The 27,014-nt window shown below is 42.2% G+C and overlaps 3 protein-coding genes across 4 annotated transcripts in view; 2 read left to right on the forward strand and 1 right to left on the reverse strand.

Annotated features, from left to right (window-relative positions):
- ift140 (intraflagellar transport 140 homolog (Chlamydomonas)) overlaps positions 1-9,601 on the forward strand; it is a 63,614-nt gene extending 54,013 nt beyond the window's left edge. For both annotated transcript variants that reach the window (XM_029709903.1, XM_029709910.1), the window contains 12 exons: positions 909-1,086; positions 1,466-1,656; positions 3,442-3,537; positions 3,709-3,841; positions 4,015-4,158; positions 4,404-4,532; positions 4,777-4,959; positions 6,701-6,907; positions 7,338-7,550; positions 7,826-7,992; positions 8,215-8,356; positions 8,560-9,601. In XM_029709903.1, coding sequence (XP_029565763.1) covers positions 909-1,086; positions 1,466-1,656; positions 3,442-3,537; positions 3,709-3,841; positions 4,015-4,158; positions 4,404-4,532; positions 4,777-4,959; positions 6,701-6,907; positions 7,338-7,550; positions 7,826-7,992; positions 8,215-8,356; positions 8,560-8,772 — 1,996 coding nt within the window. In that variant the 3' untranslated portion in view covers positions 8,773-9,601. The remainder of the gene's footprint in view (positions 1-908; positions 1,087-1,465; positions 1,657-3,441; positions 3,538-3,708; positions 3,842-4,014; positions 4,159-4,403; positions 4,533-4,776; positions 4,960-6,700; positions 6,908-7,337; positions 7,551-7,825; positions 7,993-8,214; positions 8,357-8,559) is intronic.
- Positions 9,602-9,652: 51 nt separating this feature from the next.
- Positions 9,653-10,405, reverse strand: LOC115159869 (tctex1 domain-containing protein 3-like). Its single transcript, XM_029709948.1, has one exon. The coding sequence runs from the start codon at positions 10,277-10,279 to the stop codon at positions 9,773-9,775; it is 507 nt and encodes a 168-aa protein (XP_029565808.1). The 5' UTR covers positions 10,280-10,405; the 3' UTR covers positions 9,653-9,772.
- Positions 10,406-10,482: 77 nt separating this feature from the next.
- Positions 10,483-24,577, forward strand: ccdc78 (coiled-coil domain containing 78). Its single transcript, XM_029709922.1, has 14 exons — positions 10,483-10,752; positions 10,958-11,089; positions 11,212-11,298; positions 11,453-11,824; positions 11,994-12,044; positions 12,675-12,763; positions 13,093-13,171; positions 13,319-13,444; positions 13,688-13,893; positions 20,673-20,847; positions 22,430-22,473; positions 22,560-22,641; positions 22,811-22,911; positions 23,164-24,577. The coding sequence occupies exons 1-14, from the start codon at positions 10,681-10,683 to the stop codon at positions 23,303-23,305; spliced, it is 1,758 nt and encodes a 585-aa protein (XP_029565782.1). The 5' UTR covers positions 10,483-10,680; the 3' UTR covers positions 23,306-24,577.
- The last annotated feature ends 2,437 nt before the right edge of the window (positions 24,578-27,014 follow it).

Here is a 27,014-nt window from a genome sequence, read left to right on the forward strand (position 1 = left end):
TATATAACATGGGTCTCTGCAAGGCAAGCTTGGCCTCCTTTTTCCCTGCCAGTGAGTCCCAGGGCCCCTAAAGATTCCGGGAATTTACTGTTGCCTAACTTTAATAACCAGCCCACATCTGTATCAGTTAAAGAGAGAAGATTGAGGGGGGGGGGGGGTCAACAATGTGTGTGAGTGTGAGAGAGAGTTGAATCTCCCTGCAACTATTCTCCTATGCCTAATCCCCTGTAAAAAGCATACCTCCCAGGTTTGGCCTCCCGCCCTGAGTTCTGGGTCGGGATTCCCACGTACAGAATACTACTGGCTGTGATTTAAATGTTTACGTGTTAAAGGGTTTTAGATGAAATTTAGAGGAGTTGATTGGGTTAGATGTTGAAAGTGGAGCCTAGGCAGTGTATATGAAGACTAGCTTCTCTTGCGCCAGACATCAGTAGCTAACATGCATATGCAAGAAATCAAATAGCTAAAACAAAGACTTTCAACGTTTTACTGAATGTCGTTGAATCACGAAGGAAGTGATGTACAATGTTTTATTTTCTCCGATGCTAATCGAGTGTTTTTCTATTTTCCCTATTGCATTATGGATTCTGATCTTATCTTAGTCATACAATATACTTTATCAAACAAAATGTCTCCCTATCCTGTCTGTGAGAAACAAATATATACACACACACACACACACACACACACACACACACACACACACACACACACCTTATACGTAATATATGCAATTTACCAGACGGTTTTATCCAAAGCGACTTACAGTTATGCTTGCATACATTTTACGTATGGGTGGTCCCGGGAATCGAACCTACCAGCTTGGCGTTACAAGCAGCATGCTCTACCAACTGAGCTACAAAGCACCACATACTCAAACAAAATGTCTCTCTCCTCTCTCTCTGCAGTGAGGCAGTATGGGAGAACATGGCGAGAATGTGTGTGAAGAACCGGCGTCTGGACGTGGCACGGGTGTGTCTGGGCAACATGGGTAATGCCAGGGCGGCGCGGGCGCTACGGGAGGCCGAGGCCGAGCCTGAACTGGAGGCCAGGGTAGCAGTACTGGCCCTTCAACTGGGCATGCTGGTAAGGAAGCCAACCAAGCAGTAGGTGATCATAGCAGATAATGGTGCCTTCACTTCATTTTGAATTAATTTCCTTAGCCAGGTATTGTCATACTTGGTACATAGAGTAAAATAATGGTACATTATAGGTTGTTCAATTCTATCATTACCACATATAGCCACTTAGTACCAGTAGAATTACCTATGTGATTACCCTGTAATAGTGTAGTTAGTAAGTACGTGCTATTATGGAGTACTTACCACTTTTGTGTCATTAGTAGTATATCTGTCCATACCAACACACTACATGTGTACTGTATGTAAAGTCATCATTACAGAAGAACTTCTTACTCAGGGATAATTCCCCTAATCTTAAGTGTTTATTTTCCATTGGTCCACAGGAGGATGCAGAGAAGCTGTATAAGTGCTGCGGGCGCTTCGACCTCCTGAACAAGTTCTACCAGGCATCAGGCCAGTGGCAGCAGGCCGTGGAGACAGCAGAGACCCACGACCGTATCCACCTCAGGACCACTTACTACAGCTACGCCAAATACCTGGAGGCCATCGGAGACAAGAGCATGGCCCTCGTGTTGTAAGAGCCAGCTTAGCACTGACGCTGTAACTGTTAACATTTGATATGTTCGCATTTAATTTGACACTTAGCATTTGAACCAAGCAGCAAATCAGTACTGGTTCTACAGTGCATTCGCATTTTCACCTGAACCTTGCAAATACAGCCTATTGTTGTACTAGATATACAGTGCATTCAGAAAGTATTCAGACCCCTTGCCTTTTTCCACATTTTATTACGTTACAGCCTTATTCTAAAATGTATTTCCCAAAAAATGTAATCAATCTACACAAAATACCCCATAATGACAAAGCGAAAACAGGTTTTTCGAAATGTTGGCAAGTGTATTACAAATGAAAACAGAAATAACTTATTTACTTAAGTATTCAGACCCTTTGCTATGAGACTCGAAATTGAGCTCAGCTGCATCCCTGTTTCCATTGATCATCCTTGAGATGTTTCTGAAACTTGATTGGATTCCATCTGTGGTAAATTCAAATGATTGGACATGATTTGGAAAGGCACACACCTGTCTATATACGGTCTCAGTTGACAATGCAAGTCAAAGCAAAAACTAAGCCATGAAGTCAAAGGAATTGTCCATAGAGCTCCGAGGCAGGATTGTGTCAAGGCACAGATCTGGGGAAGGGTACCAAAACATTTCTGCAGTTTTGAAGGTCCCCAAGAACACAGTGGCCTCCATCATTCTTAAATGGAAAAAGTTTGGATCCACCAAGACTCTTCTTAGAGCTGGCTGCCCGGCTAAACTGAGCAATCGGAGGAGAAGGGCCATGGTCAGGGTGACCAAGAATCTGATGGTCACTCTGACAGAGCTCCAGAGTTCCTCTGTGGAGATGGGAGAACCTTCCAGAAGAACAACCATCTCTGCAGCACTCCACCAATCAGGCCTTTATGGTATAGTGGCCAGACGGAAGCGACTCCTCAGTAAAAGGCACATGACAGCCTGCTTGGAGTTTGCCAAAAGGCACCTAAAGACTCTCAGACCATGAGAAACAAGATTCGCTGAATACCTGAATACCAAGCGTCACATCTTGAGGAAACCTGGCACCATCCCTACGGTGAAGCATGGTGGTGGCAGCATCATGCTGTGAGGATGTTTTTCAGTGGCAGGGACTGGGAGACTAATCAGGACTGAGGGAAAGATGAATGGAGCAAAGTACAGAGAGATCCTTGATGAACACCTGCTCAAGAGTGCTCAGGACCTCAGACTGGGGTGAAGGTTCACCTTCCAACAGGACAACGACCCTAAGCACACCGCCTAGACAACGCAGGAGTGGCTTTGGGTAAAGTCTCTGAATGTCCTTGAGTGGCCCAGCCAGAGCCCGGACTTGAACCCAATCAAACATCTCTGGAGAGACCTGAAAATAGCTGTGCAGGGATGCTCCCCGTCCAACCTGACAGAGCTTGAGAGGATCTGTAAAGAATAATGGGAGAAACTCCCCAAATACAGGTGTGCCAAGCTTGTAGTGTCATACCCAAGAAGACTTGAGGCTGTAATCACTGCCAAAGGTGCTTCAACAAAGTACTGAGTAAGGGGCTGAATAATTATGTACATTTGATATTTCCGTTTTTATTTGTAATAAATGTCCTAAAATTTCTAAAAACCTGTTTTTGCTTTGTCATTATGGGGTATTGTGTGTAGATTGAGGGAAAAAATCGATTTAATCAATTTTAGAATAAGGCTGTAACGTAACAAAATGTGGAAAAAGTCAAGGGGTCTGAATACTTTCCGAATGCACTGTACCCGCAACTGTGTACTTCCTCACAGTTCTCTGTCTGTTTTAGCTTTGAGAAGTCTGACACCCACCGGTTCGAGGTACCCAGGATGCTTCTAGATGATGCCCTGTCTCTGGAGATTTACGTCAACAAAATGAAGGACAAGTAAGTCTGGGAATGGTGGAGATAGTTTTATTCTGTCCTCAGTGCAGACTCTCTATTTACTACTGATTCTAGACTTTTAATGATTTTAAAGTGTATTCAGTTTTTTGGGAAGTATAAATACAGACATATGAACATTGTTGAGTAGTTGACATGCAGTTTTCTCTGACCCAGAAACATCTATAAGTGGTGGGCTCAGTATCTGGAGAGCCAGTCAGACATGGAGTCAGCACTACGCTACTACGAGTACGCACAGGACTTCCTCTCTCTGGTCCGCGTGCACTGCTACCTGGGGAACATTCAGAAGGTAACACACATTTGTACCAGGGGGGAACTTTTATGACATAGCACATATTTGTGGCAATTAAATGTTTTGAGAAGGGAACTGTTTCTACTCATAAGGATTGTTAAATACCTAAATATGAAAACACAACCTAGCCGTGAGGTAAATAACCAATGAGAATACTATATATTTCACAGGCGTCGGAGATAGCCAATGAGACGGGGAACCGTGCTGCCTCGTACCACCTAGCCCGGCAGTATGAGAGTCAGGAGGAGATCAAACAGTCTGTCCACTTCTACACACGAGCTCAGGCCTACAACAACGCCATCCGCCTCTGCAAGGTAACAAATGGACCTCAATCACAATTTAGACTTTCTCCATTCACCTGTGTCCCACTGGCCATAGCAATACATGAATTACCTACCTATATATAATTATTATATGAAAGATTTATTACAGGCTGATTATATTGTTTCTTATTTATTTCAGAACGCTGATTGCATTATTGAGGCTACGGATACGATTCTAATCCAGTGCTGTATTGTCTGTGGGCCATTGGATGACTTGTGTTGTGTTTTGTGTTCAGGAGAATGGTCTAGATGACCAGCTGATGAACCTGGCCCTCCTCAGTAACCCAGAGGACATGATGGAGGCTGCCTGTTATTACGAGGAGAAGGGTTCTCATATGGACCGTGCTGTCATGCTCTACCACAAGGTTAGTATTTTACCTCGGACCTCCCTGTTCTTCCCCCTGGCTTTATATACATACAGTAGGAGGTAGTGCATTCTAAATTGTGCCACAAGGGGGCATTAGCTCACTGATATTTGTATAGGAAGGCATTGGCTTCCAAGTCCATTGATGCTACAGTATGCCCACAAACCCACACACTTGCACACATGATAATACTGTCTCTGATGTTTCTCTCACACATGGATCTCTGTCTCTCTATTTTTCTCAGGCTGGTCATTTCTCCAAGGCTCTGGAGGTGGCCTTTGCTACAGAACAGTTCTCTGCACTGCAACTCATAGCAGAGGACCTGGATGAGACATCTGACCCGGCCCTGCTGGCCCGCTGCTCTGACTTCTTCATCAAACACGACCAGTATGAGAAGGCTGTGGAGCTGCTTGTGGCCGCCAAGAAGGTACTTTACCCCTGCCTTGTATGTCTTATAAACCGCGCTCTGGTCGTTCCACTAATTCGGGGACTTTTGAGAAGTGTAACTTGGTCCAAAAAAAAGTTAGATTTCTCTTAATATTTACATTCATGTCATGAAGAGCATATGTTCAACTAATTCAAATTAAAACATACATCTCGAGGTTAAATGAAAGGATGACTATAGTAATAAGTGCCTATTAAGTGCCAAATAAAGTAACAGGGTTGACCGTAACAGGGTTGACCGTAACAAGGTTGACGTTTTTTTCTTAAATAAGCCATAAATCCCCTGTGACAGGTGGAATGGAAGTTTGTTGAATGCAACAGGGAGTGGCACATTTCACAAAAAATGAAATTCTTAAAACATTTTTAGCCTGTCGATCTATGGGTAACAGGGTTGCCATGTTACGCTCGACCCGCTCAGTTTTCCACCACAAAAGAGCAGAACCAGCTCACCTTCTTTTACTCTATGATTTTACTATTGGATGTACAATGTTTCTTTAAAAATATATATATTTAAAAAGGAATAGTTTCACCACATTAAAATGAGAGTTCAGTTTACGTAACAGGGTTGACATCAAAATGGGGGACAGAAGTAAATTAATCACTAATCACATGAAATAAATAATCTTCAGAAATGACTGTCAAAGCAACAAAATAACTAGGGCTTTACAATGACGGTGAAACTTGGAGAAATTGAGGGATTAAGTGGGTAAAAACTTCCTAGAAGTGACACACACAGGAAAAACAAAATGCTGAATTTTGGCATTTTAGCAAGGCTTTAGTCATATAAAAAATTGGATTTGTTGAATACTCCATGTGGTCTATATTAAAGGGCACTTCATTTAATATAACAGGCAAATTCAATATTGGTGTACAATTTCTGCTTAACACCCTAAAGTCGATTGATGCACCGGTGCGTCAATCTAAGTAGCATAAAAAATCCCCATTAGAATCAGTCAGTTTAAGCTATAGATATGTTTTTTGCATTGTATGCGTCTCAATCCACCGCATCCGCCGATGTCGCACTTCCACAAGATTTTAGTCAACTGCGGTGAAAGGTGGCAGAGCTAGAGCGGTGTTTGCCAGACCATGAGACGTCCCGAAAATCGGTCTTCTCACAAAAACGTCTGTAGCGTCTGAACAGTTTGACCTATAAATTATTATGGAAAGGGGAGACTCTCACAAGCACGATGGTGCTCTCTGTTTTGTTCTACGACCCCCACAAGTGTTAGGGGACTCGTCTGAAGGTAACCGGTACCGGTTTTAAGAAATTAATGGAAGTATAAAGGTTGTTTTGTGCCTATAAATATTATATACATATATATATATATTTTATTTATATATATATTTCTTGAGCTTTCTTATATCGCCTATAAATAGGACAAACACTTCAAAACCTTGTTTTATGTTTTTTTTTTGCCATTTATGGATGTGTTATTCAATGTGTTTCTCTGGGCTAAAGGAAAAATTCTATATTTTATCAAATAATAAAGAACACAAAAAAAATTATACCTGAAGGGGTCCTAAAATTCCAAATCAAATCGTAAATGATCCATAGTATGACCATCTTAAAACAATTCCATATGTCAGCTTGGAACACCCCCCCCGCTCACATATCATGCACATAACTGGTGTGTGTGTGTTGTAAGTGTGCGCGAATTTATGCCATCATTGCTCATGATGAGTACATGTCTTTTGTCTATAAATGTGTGTGTGTTCAACCCCAGTACCACGAGGCCCTGCAGCTGTGTCTGGACCAGAGCCTGACCATCACTGAGGACCTGGCTGAGAGTATGACCGTGACCAAGGAGTCCAAAGACCTCTCAGAGGAGGCCCGCAAGGAGCTGCTGGAGAGAATAGCTGACTGCTGCATGCGCCAGGGCAACTACCACCTAGCCACCAAGAAATACACACAGGCTGGCAACAAGCTAAAAGTGAAGAGACTGGGGTCTGGGGTGCATCTCAGTAGTCTGAAGTGGCATCTCTATTTCCTCCTCTTGTTTTTCTTCATTTCCTCTCCTTCATCTGCTGTGATCTGAGAAATCTGATTTAAGCAACTGAGATGCACCCCACTTATACACATACTATTAAATAGTACTCCTTAAGACACCATTATCATAGTAACTTGTAGTTATATAGATTTATGTTATCCAAGAAACGTGAGCTCCGTCATTTTCAATATTGTATTTTCTGCTTTACCTTTGTCTTTAGGCAGGTGTGGATGTTAGTTACAAGCATTAAATACAATGTTACACTATAATTGTCGCTTAAGTTTGGTCCATGTCTGTTGATGCAGTACTTAAACTCCCTTGTTGCGGCTATTCTAAAAAGTGACTCCAAACACATCTCCCTTCTGTTTCACAGGCCATGCGGGCGCTCCTGAAGTCAGGGGACACAGAGAAGATAGTGTTCTTCGCTGGAGTGTCACGTCAGAAGGAGATCTACATCATGGCCGCCAACTACTTGCAGTCTCTGGACTGGCGGAAAGATCCGGAAATCATGAAGAACATTATTAGCTTCTACACCAAAGGCAGGGCTCTGGACCTGCTAGCTGGCTTCTATGAAGCTTGTGCCCAGGTAGGGAACTACTCCATAATATTGAAAGTTCTTGAAAAGGTCCTACATGTTTATTAGTTTTAACTTCAGTCTGGTAATATATTATGTATTGGCCATATATTACAATGACAATTTCTAGTACAGTTATTCCAACGTTTGTTATATGAGTATTTATAAACTAGTAACATTATGCATGGATATTCCGGTAATGCTAAACTAAACTTTGTCTCATAAGCCTAATCTCTAATGTACTTCAATATTGAGGGTGAATGTGTGAATCTGTTTACCTCTGTTAGGTGGAGATAGATGATTACCAGAACTATGAGAAGGCGCTGGGTGCTCTGACGGAGGCCTATAAGTGCCTTTCTAAAGCTAAGGGCCGCAGCCCAGACGAACACGAGGCTCGCATGGCTGAGCTGCAGCACAAGATCACTCTGGTCAAGAGGTTCGTCCAGGCACGCAGGTAAGAACACTGCACTCTCTCTCTTTCTCTCTATTTCTGTCTCTCTCTTTCTGTTTGACTTTCTTTTAGTCATATATATAAGGCTCTTTAATATAAATGCCATGATCCTCTGATTTAGGTTTGTCTTGAAACAAGTAGACTAGTTACGGAGAGGATATTTTGTGGAGCTCACTGAAGGAGATTTGATGTGTGATCCTGTCTGTCCATCCCCTGTCCCTGTAGGTTGTATGAGGACGACCCAGGTGAGGCGGTGCGGCTGTGCGAGGCCCTGCTAGAAGAGCCAGACCTGGACCCTGCTGTCAGGATAGGAGATGCATACGGCTTCCTGGTGGAGCATCACTGTCAGCAAGGCAGCTTCCAGGTGGTGAGTGTCTAGTGATACAAGTGTACACCATCATCATCCTGAACATCAACATTTTCAGCCTCATTTTCATCTTGATCTTGCTTGTCGTCATTACCATTGTCGTCACTGTCATCGTGAATTCATGTAGCTGGATACAATATTTATAGACCTATACATACAGCAGTGAGCATCCTAATTCTCAGTCCATATTCTCGGCTCGGCAGGCCTACCGCAAGCTGGAGGATCTGCAGAAGCTGCTGCCCTCTCTGAACATCAGCTACTACGTGAGCCAGGGCAGCCTGGATGCCCTGCAGAGGGCAGTGGGTTTACCCCTGGGCCGGGGGCAGCTCTCAGGCAGGGGAGACCGACGCGACAGCGGGGGAGAGGAGGACGAGGTGGAGGAGGACGAAGCCCTGGTGTCCCACCAAGGAGACTGAGGGCTGGGACACAACCCTGGTCTTGTGGGGCAAGAGGGTGTGCACGGTTTTGTTGTAGCCCAACTCTGTCTAACCTGATTCAGCTAATCACGGTCTTGATGAGCAGTTGATTAGTTGAATCAGAGTCCTAGGCTGGGACAAAAGCCTGCATATACTGCAGCCCTGCAAAAACAGGAATAAAGAACACCTCACTAAAGCCACAGAGACTTCTAAATTAGGACTAGGGAGACTAGGTGTCCTGATTCTATTGCCATTTCATACAGGGTTAATAACCTAACACGTTGCACCCTTCAAGAGGATGGATAGTATACTCAGTGCAGAGTATGTTACACCCGATGGATCACTCAGACTAATTACACTTTTTATGAGTATATTTATGGTAGATGAAATTTAAAATATATTTACCATACAAATAGTTGGATTTCAGACATTTTTTACACTAATAAGCCTCTACTTCCATTTGACAGAAAGGAAAAATACATTGCTATACCTTGCACAGCTATACAATATTTGTTCTGCTGATGCCGTTTAGCTTTTTTGCCTTATGCAGAATGTTCTCTTTCAATGCAAAATAAAGCCGCCTTTGGATCTGAAAGTTGTGTGCATCTTGGACCTAAACCGTCCTGAAATTGAAACACCAATGTTTTCTTTACCTGAAATGCATTTTGTATTTGTGGTCTGAGTTTGTACATTTAAACTGAATGTGGTTTGTGTCGTGTGTATTGATAGTGTTTTGTACATTTCTGTGAGTTAAATTGAAATCTTTGAGATATTTTGTAAAGTAATCTGTACAGTATTTTACAATTTTTAAATAAAATGTTTATACCTTTCTTGTATGATGCCAACAAACCCACATACACACGTCAGAAACACACAGATGGTCACTGATACTGTTGTTTTATTTTGTCTACAAAAAAAATTTATTCACAAAAACTTGACATCTCATTCATGTATTGGCAGGTAGAGATAAATTGCCATCTGCCTTTCACATTGCCCATTGTCACTCGAAATAAATGGCAAAAACCATGCCAACAGCGAAAAGATGTCTGTTCTCAAAGTTGAGAGTCAGAAAGTTGTCCTTTTCATCATCCCACAGGGTACGGCTTGCAATCTTCACTGTCTGGCCTTTCTTGTCGCCGACGACCACCCTGACCACGTATCTGTAGCGATCGAACACTTGCTCTTTGCAGAACGCCAGGATATCTGCAGCCACTTTATCAGCCACATCTCGACAGTTGTCGTGGTCGTAGGCCAGCTCACCGAATGCTTGGTTCATCAACTCCTCGCCTTTCTTCTGAATCAAATGGGGAAGAAACTTCTGCTTTGGTCCCAACCTGTAGGTGTTGGCAAGTTTCCCTTTGAACCCTGATTTCCAAACCGAAGACCCTCGTTTCACAGGGTGGGTGTCGTCGTCATGCATTTCAATGTCCATGGTTGACCCTCGGAGCCTGTCAGTATGGCTATCTTTGCGAATCCCCTTCATAATGCTACCCCGACGCTCAGACATTTCTGGAAAACTTTTGGAAGTTAAAAACAAGTGTATTTTCAAGGACAGGTAAACAATTCAGGTGGAGCGGTGAGATGTGAAATTTTGAATCAGCTGTTCCAACCGTAATTGCGCAACTCGAGCGCGGTGTCGTGAGACCCGGCTCGTGCTCAGACTTTCTCAGAAGGCTGTGAGCTTGAACTATTTGAGACAAAAATTAAAAAATCTAAAACATTAACAAATACATACGATCCATTACATTTGATAAATATAGCTCCTATTAGTCGAAAAACAGTTTTTCATTTTGTCTATTTTGGCCAGGGGCAAGTTTAGGGTCCATAGCAACAATCAATGTTGTAGATACAAGAAAGTTTCTCCTAATTCTGGAACTTGGGATAATTACTTTGTTTGGCATTAGAAACATGGACTTAAGGGACAACCGTTCGTCTTTAAATGAACTACAGGACAAAATTCGTTGTTTGACAGATGAAAATGTAAGTTATTTACTTTGACAATAATTTTAAACTGGCCTATTTTGGTCAAACTTTAAACATGAACCTTCAAGGTTACCCTTATAGTTGCATCAAGCTTTAATATCTTCAGTAGGCCTATGGCTTGTGTTCCTGAAAAATGTATAAAACAAAGTCTTCATTGTTTTAAAAAATAAAATATATATATATATATACACAACCAATGTAGGTCCAGCTCCGTGACAAAAATGAAAGCCACTTTACCAAACTGGGCTACCTTGAGAGCAGGTTGGGCTATCTTGCAGGCTCCAAGACTGACTTCTCTTCCAAACTGGTCTCAAGCGAAGAGGAGAAACTGAAGGTAGGATATATGAGACTACATTGTATTTGGATATCTATCAATCACTTATGTAGGATGTAGACAGACCTCTTGTCTTTTTGTTAACTGAAATATTTAGCCTTTTATATCCCTTTATCCATCAGATATCCAAGGAGCTTGTCGAGCTACATATACAGACCAACAAAGTGAGGGAGCAGTATGAAAAGGACATTTTTGACCTGAAAATAAAGGTAATGCTCAAATGAATGTATTACATAGTCATTACAGACCTCTGGGCCCTACTTTACCCACCTGGGCCCTACATAGTCATTTCTCACCTTATTAGAAATGATCCCAACCCTGATGCACAGATAGTACTCTAGTATCTCACCCTTCCCTCCTCAGATCCTATCCCAGGAAGGGGTGGTGGTGGAGTTGGAGATGGAGAGGGACAGGCTCTGCAGGGAGCTCCAGTCTGTCACCGCCCGCCTACAGGTGGCAGAGAGGACAGGAAGTGACCTCACAGAGGAATATGTGACCCTGAAGAGGAACTACCTGGCTCTGACTGAGGCCCACGATAGGGAGGTGGTCCAGAATGATGAGCTGAGCGCTGAGCTGCTTGGGCTGGCCCAGGCTCGTGATGCCCTCTTCAGGCAGACAGAGGAACAGCAGCAGCGTGTTAGGGCCTCTACAGAGGGTGGTGTCTATGGGCAGACTGCTCAGGAGCTGGACAGGGTCCGGGCGCTGGTCAGCCGTATGTCTCACAATAGAATAATGGTGAGAGGGAGCTTTGGTTCATTTCCACAATGACAATTACCACTCACAGAAATTTGTCAAAATACATTTCCTATAAGGCACAACAAAAATAATCTAATAACTTCTGGTCTAATACCAATGTGGCTATATAACTTCCTCATTGCTCAAACTTGTTCTTCTCTTATCACAGCCAGAGGACCTGGCTATGTTGGACCAAGAACGTACATCTATGGAGAAGAGTGTGAGTATATCTCTGAACACAACAAGTCATGTATGAACGTCAGTAATACTTTGAACCTAATAGCTATGGAACTGAGTGCAAGTATGTTATTATGTAAGTGAAAACGGAATAGTGCCTAACAGTTTCACATCTGATCAGTTTATCATAAATAGTCAACAGAGCCATAATATATAGAGAGTCTGGCCCGGTTTTAAAACAGCTGCCATGTTAGTGCCTTTATTCTCGAAATGTTGAAATGACCAGCTGTAAACAAGCGAAACAGAGCAGCGAATTGAACAGACATTTTTATTGATTAGCATTTGGAATAATGTGTATCTAAGTCTGTACTGTGTTGTGGTGTCAACAGATCTGCTTTCACTGGACATCTTCATAGGTTTCGAAAACTATCAAAAATTAACAACACAACACAGAAGCGTCAATGATCACTTAGCAACAGCTATGGAGGAGAAAGTGGCACTCTCGGAACATTGACAGAAACCGCATTGGCCCAACTCTCTATATATTGTGGCAGATGGCAGGGAGAGGTGAGGGGAGTGGTGATTGTGAGGAGATATCTTGCAGCCCGCTGGCTCCACCCTGGCTCCACCCCCGAGTCAATATTCACATCCTTTTTTTCTATGTTTGACATAGCTGCTTGGGAACCAGGATGTGATCAAAGACATGCTGGAGCAGATGAAGAAGAGCTATGAAGAGCAGCAGCACAGACTGGGGGAGAAAGTGTGAGTAGAGAGACACTAGTCTAGTCTCACATGTCTTTACATCAAAGCCCTGGACCTGCAATAGCCTCTCTGGCTACTATAAACAGTAGTGATTGAGGAAACAAGGCATCTTGTCATTATCCTTCATTTTTCAGTCATCAACTGGTCTAACTTGTCTCAGGTTGTTCACGTTAGCCACTGTAGCCCACGTCTGCTTTGTGGTCTTCTGTTTGATTTGATTTCTGTTTCACTGTGGTCGACGCTACAATTTGGGAGTCTTTTTTGTGATGTGGTCTCATCTGGTATGTGGTCTTTGACATGTTTTTACTTCTCCTATGATGGGTCTTCAGGGTGGCGATGGGCAAGGAGCAACAAGAGAACAAGAGAGCCATCCGCGATACCCAGCAGAAACTAGCCGAACAGAGTGCGGTACGAAAGAGCGCATCACATGTGTCTGGTCTACCCAAATGATCATTTTATACCATAATTGTCTTTGGATTTGCTATCAATCCGAATCTGCAACTTGATGGCCTGTAAAAATGTGAATTTATTTTGTGTGTGTGTGTTCCTATTCAGGCCATGTTGAGCTCTCAGAGCCAGCTGAAGGAGGTGGAGGAAGAGAACTCTAAGCTACAAATGCAGGTGAAGGAACTGAATGAGGAGTACCGTGCCAGACTGGGGCGCTACCTACAGGACCTAGCTGTGAGTACACACTCAGACAGATGCATGCACACAGGTAGGCTACACATACATCATGCACAGTCAAACAGATGCCGGGATTCGCAGCCTAGACATATACAGACAGAAAGATCCCCATTTTCCTACCCCACGTCCTTCCTAACCCACTACCACTAGTCCCCAACTCCTACCACACCACAGTTATCAAAGTGAACCCACACCACCCATACTGTGGAATCTATTTTGGTCTTTGCCTCTTGTCTCCAGGAGTATGTGGATGGTCTGGCGGAGGGGAGGGGGGTGAAGGGCCCCCCAGAGAGGGTGAAGATGAGGGGCTTCGTGGACAGCATGCTCCAAGAGGTGCGCTCCTCCTACAGGGCTAGAGAGGAGCAGCTAGCCTCTGCCGCACGCTCCTACAAGAAGAGACTGCAGAGGCTCACTAAGAGCCACCAATCCCTGCTTATCGCATACAGGTTAGCCCCTCTCATGCCCTCCATGTTGTATTTCTGTGATTTACTCAATGTGTATACCACATGGATGGTCCTGTCATCCTTGGTTAGGTTTGTGTGTGTTATTAGGAAACTTGACCCCCAACCCATCTCTCCGTAGTCGTTCTCTATTGGCCAAGGCTGCGTGACCGGATCTAACCACCCTGTTCCACTCCCGCCCCCCAGGACGCCTCTTCCCCAGAGCTAAACAACCCTATCACGTTCTGTGCATGTTTTTTTTAATGCACACATTTCTAAAAAGCTGAAACAAAGCCCTGCGGCGATTTGAACGAGCATCCCCCCCCAAAATTGTTTTTTTGCGTGTGTAGCTACAACCTTCTCTGTCTGTTGTTTGATTTGATTTATTAGGATCCCCATTAGCCGACGCCAATGGTGACAGCTAGTCTTACTGGGGTCCGACACATAACGGAAAATACGTTACAGACAAAAGACTTTACAATTTACATACATTTTAACATGTACTGTGTGTGTGTGTCTGTGTGTGTATCTATCAGTTACACATACGTCAGTACATACACACAACAAGTAGGTCACATGGGGGAGAGGCGTTGTTGTTTTGACCATGACAGTTTACAATCTAAGGTAACACCAAGTAATTTAGTCTCCTCAACTTGTTCAACAGCCACACCATTCATTACCAGATTCAGACGAATATATTATTAAAAGTCACCTCGTCCGAGAGAGATTTACATGGTTATCCAAACGTCATGCGAGGGAAAGCCTACACAAAACACAGCCCTTATTTTTTGTGTTTTTTAATTCCCTTATGGGAAAAACTTATGTGAAAAAAATTATTGGAACCATTTCCCTGTTTGACAGCTAGGTTTTATGGGTATTATGACACCTCCACTGTGGGGCTCTATGGGTAAAAATAGAAAAGAATAAAGGGCCTAGAGAGCTGCCCTGTGGTACACCACACTTTAACCTCTTACATCTAGGGGGCAGTAATTTCACGGCTGGATAAAAAACGTACCCGATTTAATCTGATTATTAGTCCTGCCCAGAAACTGGAATATGCATATAATTATTAGCTTTGGAGAGAAAACACTCCAAAGTTTCTGAAACTGTTTGAATGGTGTCTGTGAGTATAACAGAACTCCTATGGCAGGCAAAAACCTGAGATGCTTCTGTTCAGGAAGTACCCTGTCTGAACATTTCTTGCCCTTCTTTATTATCTCTGTCGTTTACAAAGGATCTCTGCTCTTACGTGACACTTCGCACGTCAACAATGGCCTCTCATAGCCCGGGAAAAACAGGAATGACGTAATTCAAAGCCCTGGCTGAAGCACACGAGAGCAAAAGCTGAGTGGTCAGTCAATGGACTAAGCCTTAGGCGCGTGACACGCCCCGCCCCCGGCTTTCGGTTTTTTCCTCAGTTTACAGACAGGCAGATTCCCGGTCGGAATATTATCGCTTCTCTACGAGATAAATTGCATAAATATTGGTTTTAAACAGTGGTTGACATGCTTCGAAGTACGGTAATGGAATATTTAGAAATTTTTTGTCATATTTTGCGTCATGCTCGTGGCCGAGATTTAGCGTTGGGATAGTGTCTAGAAAGCACGAACAAAACGTCGCTGTTTGGATATAACGATGGATTATTTGGGACCAAACCTACATTTGTTATTGAAGTAGAAGTCCTGGCAGTGTATTCTGATGAAGAACAAGCAAGGTAAGAACATTTTTCTTATAGGAAATGTGATTTTGGTGAAGGCTAAACTTGCAGGGTGTCTAAATAGCTAGCCCTGTAACGCCGGGCTATGTACTTAGATTATTGCAAAATGTGCTTCATCCGAAAAGCTATTTTAAAATCGGACATATCGAGTGCATAGAGGAGTTCTGTATCTATAATTCTTAAAATAATTGTTATGCTTTTTGTGAACGTTTATCGTGAGTAATTTAGTAAAATCACCGGAAGTGTTCGGTGGGAATGCTAGTTCTGAACGTCACATGCTAATGTAAAAAGCTGGTTTTTGATATAAATATGAACTTGATTGAACAGACATGCATGTATTGTATAACATAATGTCCTAGGTGTGTCATCTGATGAAGATCATCAAAGGTTAGTGCTGCATTTAGCTATGGTTTGGGTTTATGTGACATGATATGCTAGCTTGAAAAATGGGTGTCTGAATATTTCTGGCTGGGTACTCTGCTGACATATTCTAATGTTTTGCTTTCGCTGTAAAGCCTTTTTGAAATCGGACAGTTTGGTTAGATAAAGGAGAGTCTTGTCTTTAAATAGCTGTAAAATAGTCATATGTTTGAAAAATGGAAGTTTTCGAATTTAGAGGAGTTTGAATTTCGCGCCCCGCCCATCATTGGATATTGGAGCAATCGTTCCGCTAGCGGAACGTGTAGATGTAAGAGGTTAAATGTTTGACATTGGAGAAGCTTCCATTAAAGAAAACCCTCTGAGTTATGTTAGATAGATCTGAATCCATGATATGTCAGAGGTTGAAAAGCCAGAAAATGTATGTTTTCTCAACAACAGGATAATGGTCAATAATATCAAAGGCTGCACTGAAATCTAACAGTACAGCTACCACAATCTTCTTATTATCAATTTCTTTTAAACAATCAGTAATTTGTGTCAGTGCAGTCAGTACATGTTGAGTGCCTTTCTCTATAAGCATGCTGAAAGTCTGTTAATTTACAGAGAAATAGCATTGTATTTAGCATTGTATTTGGTCAAACACCATTTTTTCCAACAGTTTGCTAAGAGCTGGCAGCAAGCTGATAGGTCTGCTGTTAGAATCAGTAAAGGCTGCTTTACCACTCTTGGGTAGCAGAATGACTTTGCCTTCCCTCCAGGCCTGAGGACAAAGACTTTCCTCTAGGATCAGATTAAAGATGTGACAGATAGGAGTGGCTATAGAGTCAGCTACCATCATCAGTAGCTTTCCATCTAAGTTGTCAATGCCAGGAGGTTTGTAATTTTTTAATTTAACCTTTATTTAACTAGGCAAGTCAGTTAAGAACAAATCATGTTTTACAATGACGGCCTAACAAAAAGCCTCCTGCGGGGATGGGGTCTGGGAATAAAAATAAAAATATAGGACAAAACACACATCATGACAAGAGAGACAACACTACATAAAGAGAGACCTAAGACGACAACACAGCATGGCAGCAACACATGACAACACAGCATGGTAGCAACACAACATGACAACAACATGGTAGCAGCACAACATGGTAGCAGAACAAAACAGGGTACAATCATTGTTGGGCACAGACAATAGCACAAAGGGCAAGAAGGTAGAGACAACAATACATCAAGCAAAGCAGCCACAATTGTCAGTAAGAGTGTCCATGATTGAGTCTTTGAATGAAGAGATTGAGATAAAACTGTCCAGTTTGAGTGTTTGTTGCAGCTCATTCCAGTCGCTAGCTGCAGCAAACTGAAAAGGCGAGCGATCCAGGGATGTGTGTGCTTTGGGGACCTTTAACAGAATGTGACTGGCAGAATAGGTGTTGTATGTGGAGGATACGGGCTGCAGTAGATTTCTCTGATAGGGAGGAGTGAGGCCTAAGAGGGTTTTATAAATAAGCAACAACCAGTGGGTCTTGCACAGGCTATACAGAGATGACCAGTTTACAGAGGAGTATAGTGATGTGTCCTATAAGGAGCATTGGTGGCAAATCTGATAGCCGAATGGTAAAGAATATCTAGTAGCTCGAGAGCACCCTTACTTGCCTATCTATAAATTACATCTCCATAATCTAGCATGGGTAGGATGGTCATCTGAATTAGGGTTAGTTTGGCAACTGGGGTGAAAGAGGAGCGATTATAGAGGAAACCAAGTCTAGATTTTACTTTAGCCTGCAGCTTTGATATGTGCTGAAAGGACAGTGCGCCGTCTAGCCATACTCCCAAGTACTTGTATGCGGTGTCTACCTCAAGCTCTAAACCCTCAGAGGTCGTAATCACACCTGTGGGGAGAGGGGCATTCTTCTTACCAAACCATGACCTTTGTTTTGGAGGTGTTCAGAACAAGGTCAAGGGCAGAGAAAGCTTGTTGGATACTAAGAAAGCTTTGTTGTAGAGCGTTTAACACAAAACCGGGGAGGGGCCAGTTGAGTATAAGACTGTACCATCTGCATATAAATGGATGAGAGAGCTTCCTACTGCCTGAGCTATGTTGTTGATGTAAATTGAGAAGAGTGTGGGGCCTAGGATCGAGCCTTGGGGTACACCCTTGGTGACAGGCAGTGGCTGAGACAGCAGATTTTCTGACTTTATACACTGCACTCTTTGAGAGAGGTAGTTAGCAAACCAGGCCAAAGATCCCTCAGAAACACCACTACTCCTTAGCCAGCCCACAAGAATGAAATGGTCTACCGTATCAAAAGCTTTGGCCAAGTAAATAAAAATAGCAGCACAACATTGCTTAGAATCAAGAGCAATAGTGACATCATTGAGGAACCTTTAAGATTGCAGTGACACATCCATAACCTGAGCGGAAACCAGATTGCATACCAGAGAGAATACTATAGACATCAAGAAAGCCAGTCAGTTGATTGACAAGTTTTTCCAACACTTTTGATAAACAGGGCAAAATAGAAATAGGCCTATAACAGTTAGGATCAGCTTGATCTCCCCCTTTAAATAAAGGACTAACCGTGGCTACCTTCCAAGCAATGGGAACCTCCCCAGAGAGGAGAGACAGGCTTGGCGATTTATAGTGGAAGCAACCTTAAAGAAGAAAGGGTCTAAACCATCTGACTCAGATGTTTTTTTGGGGTCAAGTTTAAGTAGCTCCTTTAGCACCCCGGACTCAGTGTCCGCCTGCAGGGAGAAACTTTGTTGTGGGGCAGGGGAAAAAGAGGGAGGAGCATCGGGGCTAGTCGCATTAGAAGGTGTGGGAGATGAGGAAATGTTGGACGGGCAAGGAGGCATGGCTGAGTCAAATAGGAATCTTGACTTAATGAAGTGGTGATTTAAAGAGCTTAGCCATGTGCTTCTTGTCAGTAACAACCACATTAAGGGACATGGGCATCTGTGAGGAGGAGGGTTTATTCTCCAGGTCTTTAACTGTTTTCTAGAACTTCTTGGGGTTAGACCCTCAGAGAGAGAACTGCTCCTTAAAGTAACTAACTTCATTGTTGGCATTTCCTGCCTAAGTTTTCCCACTTTGCCAATGAAGTAATCATTAAAATAATTGGCAACATCAAATGGTTTTGTGATGAATAAGCCATCTGATTCGATGAAAGATGGAATTGAATTTGTCTTTCTGACCATAATTTCATTTAAAGTACTCATGTTTTTTTTCTCCATCATTCTTTATATCATTGATCTTGGCTTCATAATACATTTTCTTCTTCTTTTTGTTGAGTTTGGTCACATCATTTTTCAAATTGCAGTAAGTCAGATCTGCATACAGACTTATTTGCCACTCCTTTTGCTCCATCTTTCAACCATACAGATTTTCATCAAGCCATGGAGCATTAACAGTTCTAACAGTCAGTTTCTTACAGGTGCATGTTTATCAATAATTGGAAGAAGTAATTTCACAAATTCATCAAGTGCAGTGTCTGGTGCTCTTTATTAATCACAGACTAACAAATATTTTTTACATATTCTACATAAATATTTTGTTTGGTTTCTTATTCACTATTTTAGGCCAAGCTTTTGGCGCTTTGGCTTTCCTGGATATAGCCACTATATTGTGATCACTGCATCCAATGGGTATCCAGTACAGCTTTAGTGTCCTCAATGGTACTCCCGCAGGCTTTGGTCTTTGTCAATGTAGCAACGTAGGTTTCGTTGTTATTCCTCGCAGTTCCAGACAGGGCAGGTTGCAGGGAAGATAGGAAACAACAACAACAAACAGCAGGGATCCAGACAGCCACCAGCCCGGGACAATCAGAGGTCCCAGCCGGGCTGCGTTCAAGCCCTCAAGAAAACTCTGCTAGCCTGATAGGCATCTAGCTAGCAACTAGATTAGCTGCTACGCCAAGCAGCTCCTCAGACCCGGTGTTGGTCGGCAGGATATCTGGACAGATAGATAGTAGTGGTCCCAGCAACTGATGCCAACTGCTTTGCGGCCACCAAACTCAAAAGGTAGATAGCTAGTAACTTTTTCAATAGACTTTCAAAACTTTCCAAAACAACAAAATGATCTCTCCCTCATTCTGCGTTCAACAGAATGCTTGTGGACAGAGTGTATGGGTAAAGTTGTGAGACAACACATCCACCAGTGATAATAAAAAAGCATCATCTTAACTAAGAATATTGCAGTAGCACAAGCATAAGCTGGATGCAGACATAATGTTTTGCAATATCCTTATCCTAAATGTGAAACCAAACACATTTAGCCTATATGACAACATCACATGCAACATGTAGCCCAGCTCTGTCTACACATTGCATTGGGGCAAAATACCTGTTAATTCGCTTCTCAATGATCATGCAACACCAAACAATTTGATATACAGCACATCATTGCAATTCGCCAGAGTAGCCTGTTTCACCTCTTGGCAGCCGAACTAGCACATGCGCAGAAGGTATGGTTGTTTAGCTATCGGAGGCGTCCAGAAAATCCGGTCAGACAGCCACTCCATTCTCTATTACCTTGTCTTTCCCTTGACTATCTATCTCCTCTATCATTTTTTCACACTATCACTCTTCATAAACTGGTCCCACTTCCGCAATCTAGAAACTAATAGCCAACAAATGACTATAACTTCACAATTCCAAACACCTTCAGCCAGCACTCTTTCCTCTGTATGTGTGTCAGGGTGCAGAGGGAACAGGTCCTGTCCCAGCCAGAGAGTGGCTTGGACCCTGGCCCCCCTGAGGCCCACTTCAGCCTGGAGCCCAGTGAGCTGAGGGGAGAGACAGAAAGGGAGCTCCAGCTCCTACGCCAGGACAAGGCCAGGCTGGAGGGCCAGCTCCGAGAGGCTCAGAAGCCTGTAGTTATACAGACAAGACGGATTTTAGACTGAGTATTCTAGACCAGCGGTCCCCAACCTTTTTTGGGCCACGGACCGGTTTAATGCCAGCCTATTAAGGTGTGGCAGCTAAATACACAAAATAAAATGATAAGACCGGCATAAAAACGGTGGTATTTTTTAAATATAATAATAAACGTGAATCCACTGTGTACTCGTATGCAACTTTATTAGCAGCGTCCTCGTAACATCGCACCAACAACATAACATGAGTAACATCCTCTCTGCCCCCTAACACTCTCTGGTCGCTATGGTAACGTTTAAACATGCCTTAAAAATAAGATACAAATATAAAGTGCATGAAAAATACAACTCACCATAACGCTAAATCAGTGGGAGCCCTGAGCTTGTTTCTCTGCAACGACACGGTCCCATCTAGGGGTAATGGGAGACAATGACACCCGAAGTGTGTTGCTTATGTCTTATGTCCGGTCTACTCCGTAATTTTGTTTTGGTTGCTGTCACTGCAGAAAATCCCGCTTCACACAAATAGGATGTCGGAAATGGCAACAGGGTTTTCAATGCTGTTGTGGCGATCTCAGGGTATTCTGCCGTGACTTTAATCCAGAACACCGGCAGAGTTGTTGTCTCAAACATACTTTTAAGGCCGCCGTCATTTGCGATCTCCAGCAGTTGATCTTCTTGCATAGACATGCTGGATTCACCTGGTTTATTGACAAATGGGTCGCGGATCCATTCCTTGGCAGTTTGTGGGTCTTTTGTGGTTGGGAAGTAGTGCTCAAACTCTTTTAAAAGCAAAGACAGGTGATCGTGCACCAGCTGGGACAATGAAGGCTCGGGCTCAGTCTCTTCCAAAATCCCCGCGAATGTTTGAAACATGTCAAATATACCTCTGTTCACGCGCCGTCCCCACAAATCCAGTTTGGCTTTAAATGCAGCTACTTTATCTGCCAACTTGAAGACAGTTGTCATTTTCCCCTGAAGTGACCGATTGAGTTTGTTGAGCAGGTTGAATATGTCGCACAAGTAAGCGAGTTTTGCGACCCATTCCTCATCACTGAAATGTGCTGCCAGCGGTAACTTTTTTTCTGAGAGAAATCTCTGCAGCGGCTCTCGTAATTCAAACACTCTGGCCAGCGATCTCCCTCGGGATAACCATCTTATTTCTGTGTATAAAAGAAGGTGTCTGTGCTCCACGTTCATTTTTCAAAATAAAACATCGTTCAGACTCAGATAATAAATAAAACGGAAATAATGTAAGTTATTTATTCTTTCTCTGCGGCCCGGTACCAAATTACCCACGGACCAGTACCGGTCCGCGGCCCGGAGGTTGGGGACCGCTGTTCTAGACCATGTTTATTGTGTTTTGTCTGTGTTATCCAGTGTTTTGTCTGCATTTATTGTTTGTTTATTATGTGTTTACTCGTTGTTTTTGTCTGTGTTTTGTCTTTTGTCACGTTCCTAAATATAGGCTGCATGTTGCATTTTATGGGGGGGGGGTTGTTGCTGTTTAATTGTTGTTGTTGCTCAGTCAAATTTTGAAATGGCTCTTGATCATTCATTGATTTGTACCTTTTTTTAGGTGGCTGTCATCACTAGACCTATTCAAACAGTCAACTTTCAGGAGTTAGTAATATCTTTCAAAATGACATAAAATAATAATCAAATGTATGAATGAAGTAGACCATCAATAATTCTCTAACCTTGTACAGTTCTGGAAAATCAGGGCAGCTATATGAAGAGGCCTGGACTGACATTAGGAAACAGCTACAGGAGATCACCAACTCTACTCAGGTAATAACATACCCCTCTACTTGCACAAATCAGAGACATGAGTCCACTGCTTAACCCTCCCATATTAACTTCTCTTCTAAGAATCAAATTGTAATAACTCTACAACAGAATTATCTGTTTCTATGACCTGAGTTAAGTTGAAATGGAAACATTCCTGTTGTCCAAACAGGAGGGCCATGAGAAGGAGCGTGCCCAGCTCATCACCAGGGCTACAGTTGCCGAGGAGCAGCTGTTAGAGCTGCAGGAGTATGTTGACAAGCACCTGGGCAGGTAACAGCACCCATTTTTGGAGCTGTCTAGTTACTAAAAGGACATAGCAATTCATAGAGACTTGATGTCTGTATTGTCTATTCCGTTTTGATACTCAGATCTCATAGATGTACCTGACATATTCTCCCATAGCTACTGAGTTCATTAAGTGCACTACTTAACAAAGTGGCTGGGTACTGACATCTGGATTTAAGGATAGATTACTAGAGTCTGACTAAAGGGTGTTTAGATGAGCATTGTCCCTCTCTACAGGTACAAGCAGGAGATCACACGGCTGCGTAGACTGCTGGGTCTGGAGACGGGGCTTGCCCACAGAGCTGAGGCTCCCAAACCCCGCCAATCCATCGCTCGATCAGGAATCCAAGCTATGAAATATGATCTTCCACCCCCCTAAAAAACAAAACATGAACCCTTGCTTTGGTATCTAACCATATGTATGAAATCTGTGCCAGTCAGAATATTCCTCAAAGAATAACATGATTGGCTACTATGACATAATAATGGACTCCATGGAAAGGCATTTGTTTCAGTATTGCTTTTTATTATCATTTATAAAATAACAGTTCCTCACTTCATCAACATGACTGTAATATTGTATTTATCCTTTACAAACATCTCATACTCATTTAGGTCAGAGCTTAAAAATGTTTTTACTTTACTATTATATTGTAACATGACACAGTTGTTTTGCCAAGTAGAAATACATGTGTGATGGATAAAATTGCCCACACCATAAGTTTGTCTAACTAGGCCTAGCAAGAATATTATCAGGAGTTGCGCAGTCCAAGAGTTGCAACTTGGTGGACAGCACTTGCAACTCTGCATTATTGACCTTGGATCAAAGATAGAAGGAATACATAGAAATGACCAGAAATAATGTTTTTGTCATAAAACAAAGACGTTTAAAAGGAAAATAGATAATGTTGTTTGAGGAAAAGAGCGCTATAGAGGGAGCTATGGAGAGGAACTGATAGAATAGAGGAAATTCAGAGAATGGGAAGAGAGAAACAGGCAGGAGATGAGGGAGAACTATGAAGAAGAGGCCATAGTTGAAGCAGAGAGAATCCTGATGGTGGTTCTACCTGAGTTACAGCGGAACATCGTGATCTCAATGATAACGATGCAGAGGGAGTTCAGCAGACAGCTGGAGGAGAAGGCTTGAGGCAGAATTTTAAAGATCTCACTGAAATTCAATTATTTTCAGAAGAGGTCTGCATGTCCACTTTGATATTTAGCGTACACATACATGTTATTAGAGAGCAAGGAGGAGAAAGAGAGAGACAACAAGGGGGGACAGGAGGAATAATTGGTTGGATGAGAAGACGTGGTTGTGGGGTGAGAAAGCAGCCACACTTAGTGCTTGAAGTGGATTGAAATAGGAGCCAGTACTCATACTCTTTATATTTGGAGCCAATATAAACACCAATATAAGAGGTGCCAGTACTCAAGCAGTAGAACAACTGACCTGACACTTCTGTGAGACAGTTGAGAGAGAATGGGATGAAGACAAATAGATCTTAGTGGGAAATGCTAAGATGAGGTCTATATAACCTGTGTTAAAAGCAACTCATTCACATAGATTAAGGAGACCAAGAGAAGATTATAGAGCTACTGTATGAGTGCTTATTGTTTCACTATAAATAAACTACACTAACGTTTTCTGCAACTTACTCTCTTTTCTGTGGCTCCAACATGCTCCAAACCTCCAACTGGTCTGCCATGTCTGTTACATTCTTACACATAGAGGCAGCATTAATTATGCAAATTGTCTGATAGTTAAGTAAAACAAATGTACAGTAACATTTTGGCAAGGTACTACATTGGTTAATTGTGAGGGCACAACACTCTTGTTACCCAGAGTAGAACATCTCTTGCTCTCTATTGTTGGGGAGATAGGGGGACAGGCAGTGCATCAGAAGCCACTGCATTCCTGTATCTGGGACAATTGTATCAATATTCTTGGTTTGATTGTGCTGCATGTTATAATGGATGACCTGCACACTTTAACACTGGTTATATAGACCTCATCTTAGCATGTAACAAATGTAACTATAATGAAACTATAGTTACATTATAGTTACAATGAAATGTTTGTGGGTACCTGCAGTACCCTGGCAGACCCCTGGGTTCAGTGCATGTGATCCCTGGTTGAAGACTATTTGTTATAATACTTTTATTGCATCAAATTGTTGTTTTATGCAACAGAATAGAGTATTCTTATAATTATTGTGTGTGTGTGTGTTCTACTGAGGATGGGCCTCTGGGAGATAACACTGACAGGAGATTCGGAAATCTATTATAACAATCTTGCAATTTTCCACCATAATCCCCCGTTTTTGAAAATCCTCTCAATTTAAAAGAAAATTACAAGATTCAAGGACATTCATTCACATGTAGAAAATGCATACATTCTACATAAACCAAGAAGCATAAAAGCAATAACTCATTGCATGGGTTACTGCACGTGACCGGCTGCTATAGCACTGGCTCAGCCTCCTTACAAGAAACTTAGCACTGTCTCCCATTTCAATCTCCAATACATATTCTAGCTATTTGTCTGGGGAGGTTATGATACACAGTCACCTGCACGAACCCATGAAGAAAAACAAAAGATGCATACAGTTTATGAGATTCAAAGCTGTATCTCATAGAGAGTGAAAAGCACATACGTAATGCATAGTGCAGTGCATGCAACAATGGAGTTTAATAAAATAAGCTTTAGTTACCTATCACACTCCAATGGATCAGCATGGTGGAAATTACTATTTCCATCCCAGAAACTAAAATCAGCATATCTTGTTGTGTGATCGTAAAATGTATTCCGTTGGTGCCTAATGAACCTGACCCAAGACAAGCATCATGATTCCACTTTTTATAAGGCAATGCCTATAGATCAAATAGATTAGGATCAGTTTCACTCTCCGGATCAGAGTTCACCTCCATTCACCCATGGCATGCTGAGAATAGTGTCAACATCTTTAGTTCATAACAGCAATCAAAACAATCAATCCCTAATACATTAATTGCTTCACTCATATAGTTATTAACATAAACTCAAAACAATCCTTCAGTTTTAAAAATCATTCAGTTTCTAAATCATCAAAAACCCAATTAATTATCCAACCAACATTTAGAATGACATTGCTCAGTGATTCAAATTGGTCCTATCCCTCAAAGTCAAAAACCCTCAATTTAACACACATCAACATTGGCAGAATATACATTTATAGTAACATCCAGTATAATTATCCCAAAGTGCTACTATTAACTTTTTTGAATCACGATTATAATACAGATCAGTATCTCAATGCATTCTTAATCTAAATTACTTAATTGTATGTAGTGTGTAGACCTCTACAATCAACCTGATACCCCAAAAGTCTAAATCAATTTTGGGCACAATAGTTTTAACTACAAACAAAACCTGATAATCATGATAAGTCCACTGTACTCCCTCAAATCATTAATAGTTTGTTTTAATCTACCTCAATGTTTATGTGCGCTTAATTTAGCATGTGCTACCCTTAGACACAGCAAAATGTATCTCGCCACCGAGTCTAACAATTCACTCCCATATTATATTATATGACTGGTCTCTCTTTTCCATAAATATGTAAAATTATCCTGGTATCATTACTAGACCAATGTCCAACAAATATGTGATTGTAACGCGGGTCGTCTAAAGGGGACCAAGGTGCAGCGTGTATAGTGCTCATATTTACTTTTTAATGAATACACTTTAACAAAACAACAAAACGACCGACAACAGTTCCGTCAGGTGACATACACTAAACAGAAAACAACTACCCACAAAAACCAGGAAGAAAAACCCCTACTTAAATATGATCTCCAATCAGAGGCAACGAGGATCAGCTGCCTCCAATTGGAGATCAACCCAAACAACCCCAACATAGAAATAGAAAAACTAGAACTAAAACATAGAAATAGAAAACATAGAAAAACCCAAAACACCCCCTGACCTACACTACTATAGAAAATGACATCTTACTAGGGTCAGGACGTGACAGTACCCCCCCCCCCCCCCAAAGGTGCAGACTCCGAATGCACAAAAAAAAACAAAACAACAACCACAAAACACAAAG

This window comes from Salmo trutta, chromosome 2, assembly GCF_901001165.1.
Source record: "Salmo trutta chromosome 2, fSalTru1.1, whole genome shotgun sequence".
In the NCBI taxonomy this organism is placed as follows: Eukaryota; Metazoa; Chordata; class Actinopteri; order Salmoniformes; family Salmonidae; genus Salmo; species Salmo trutta.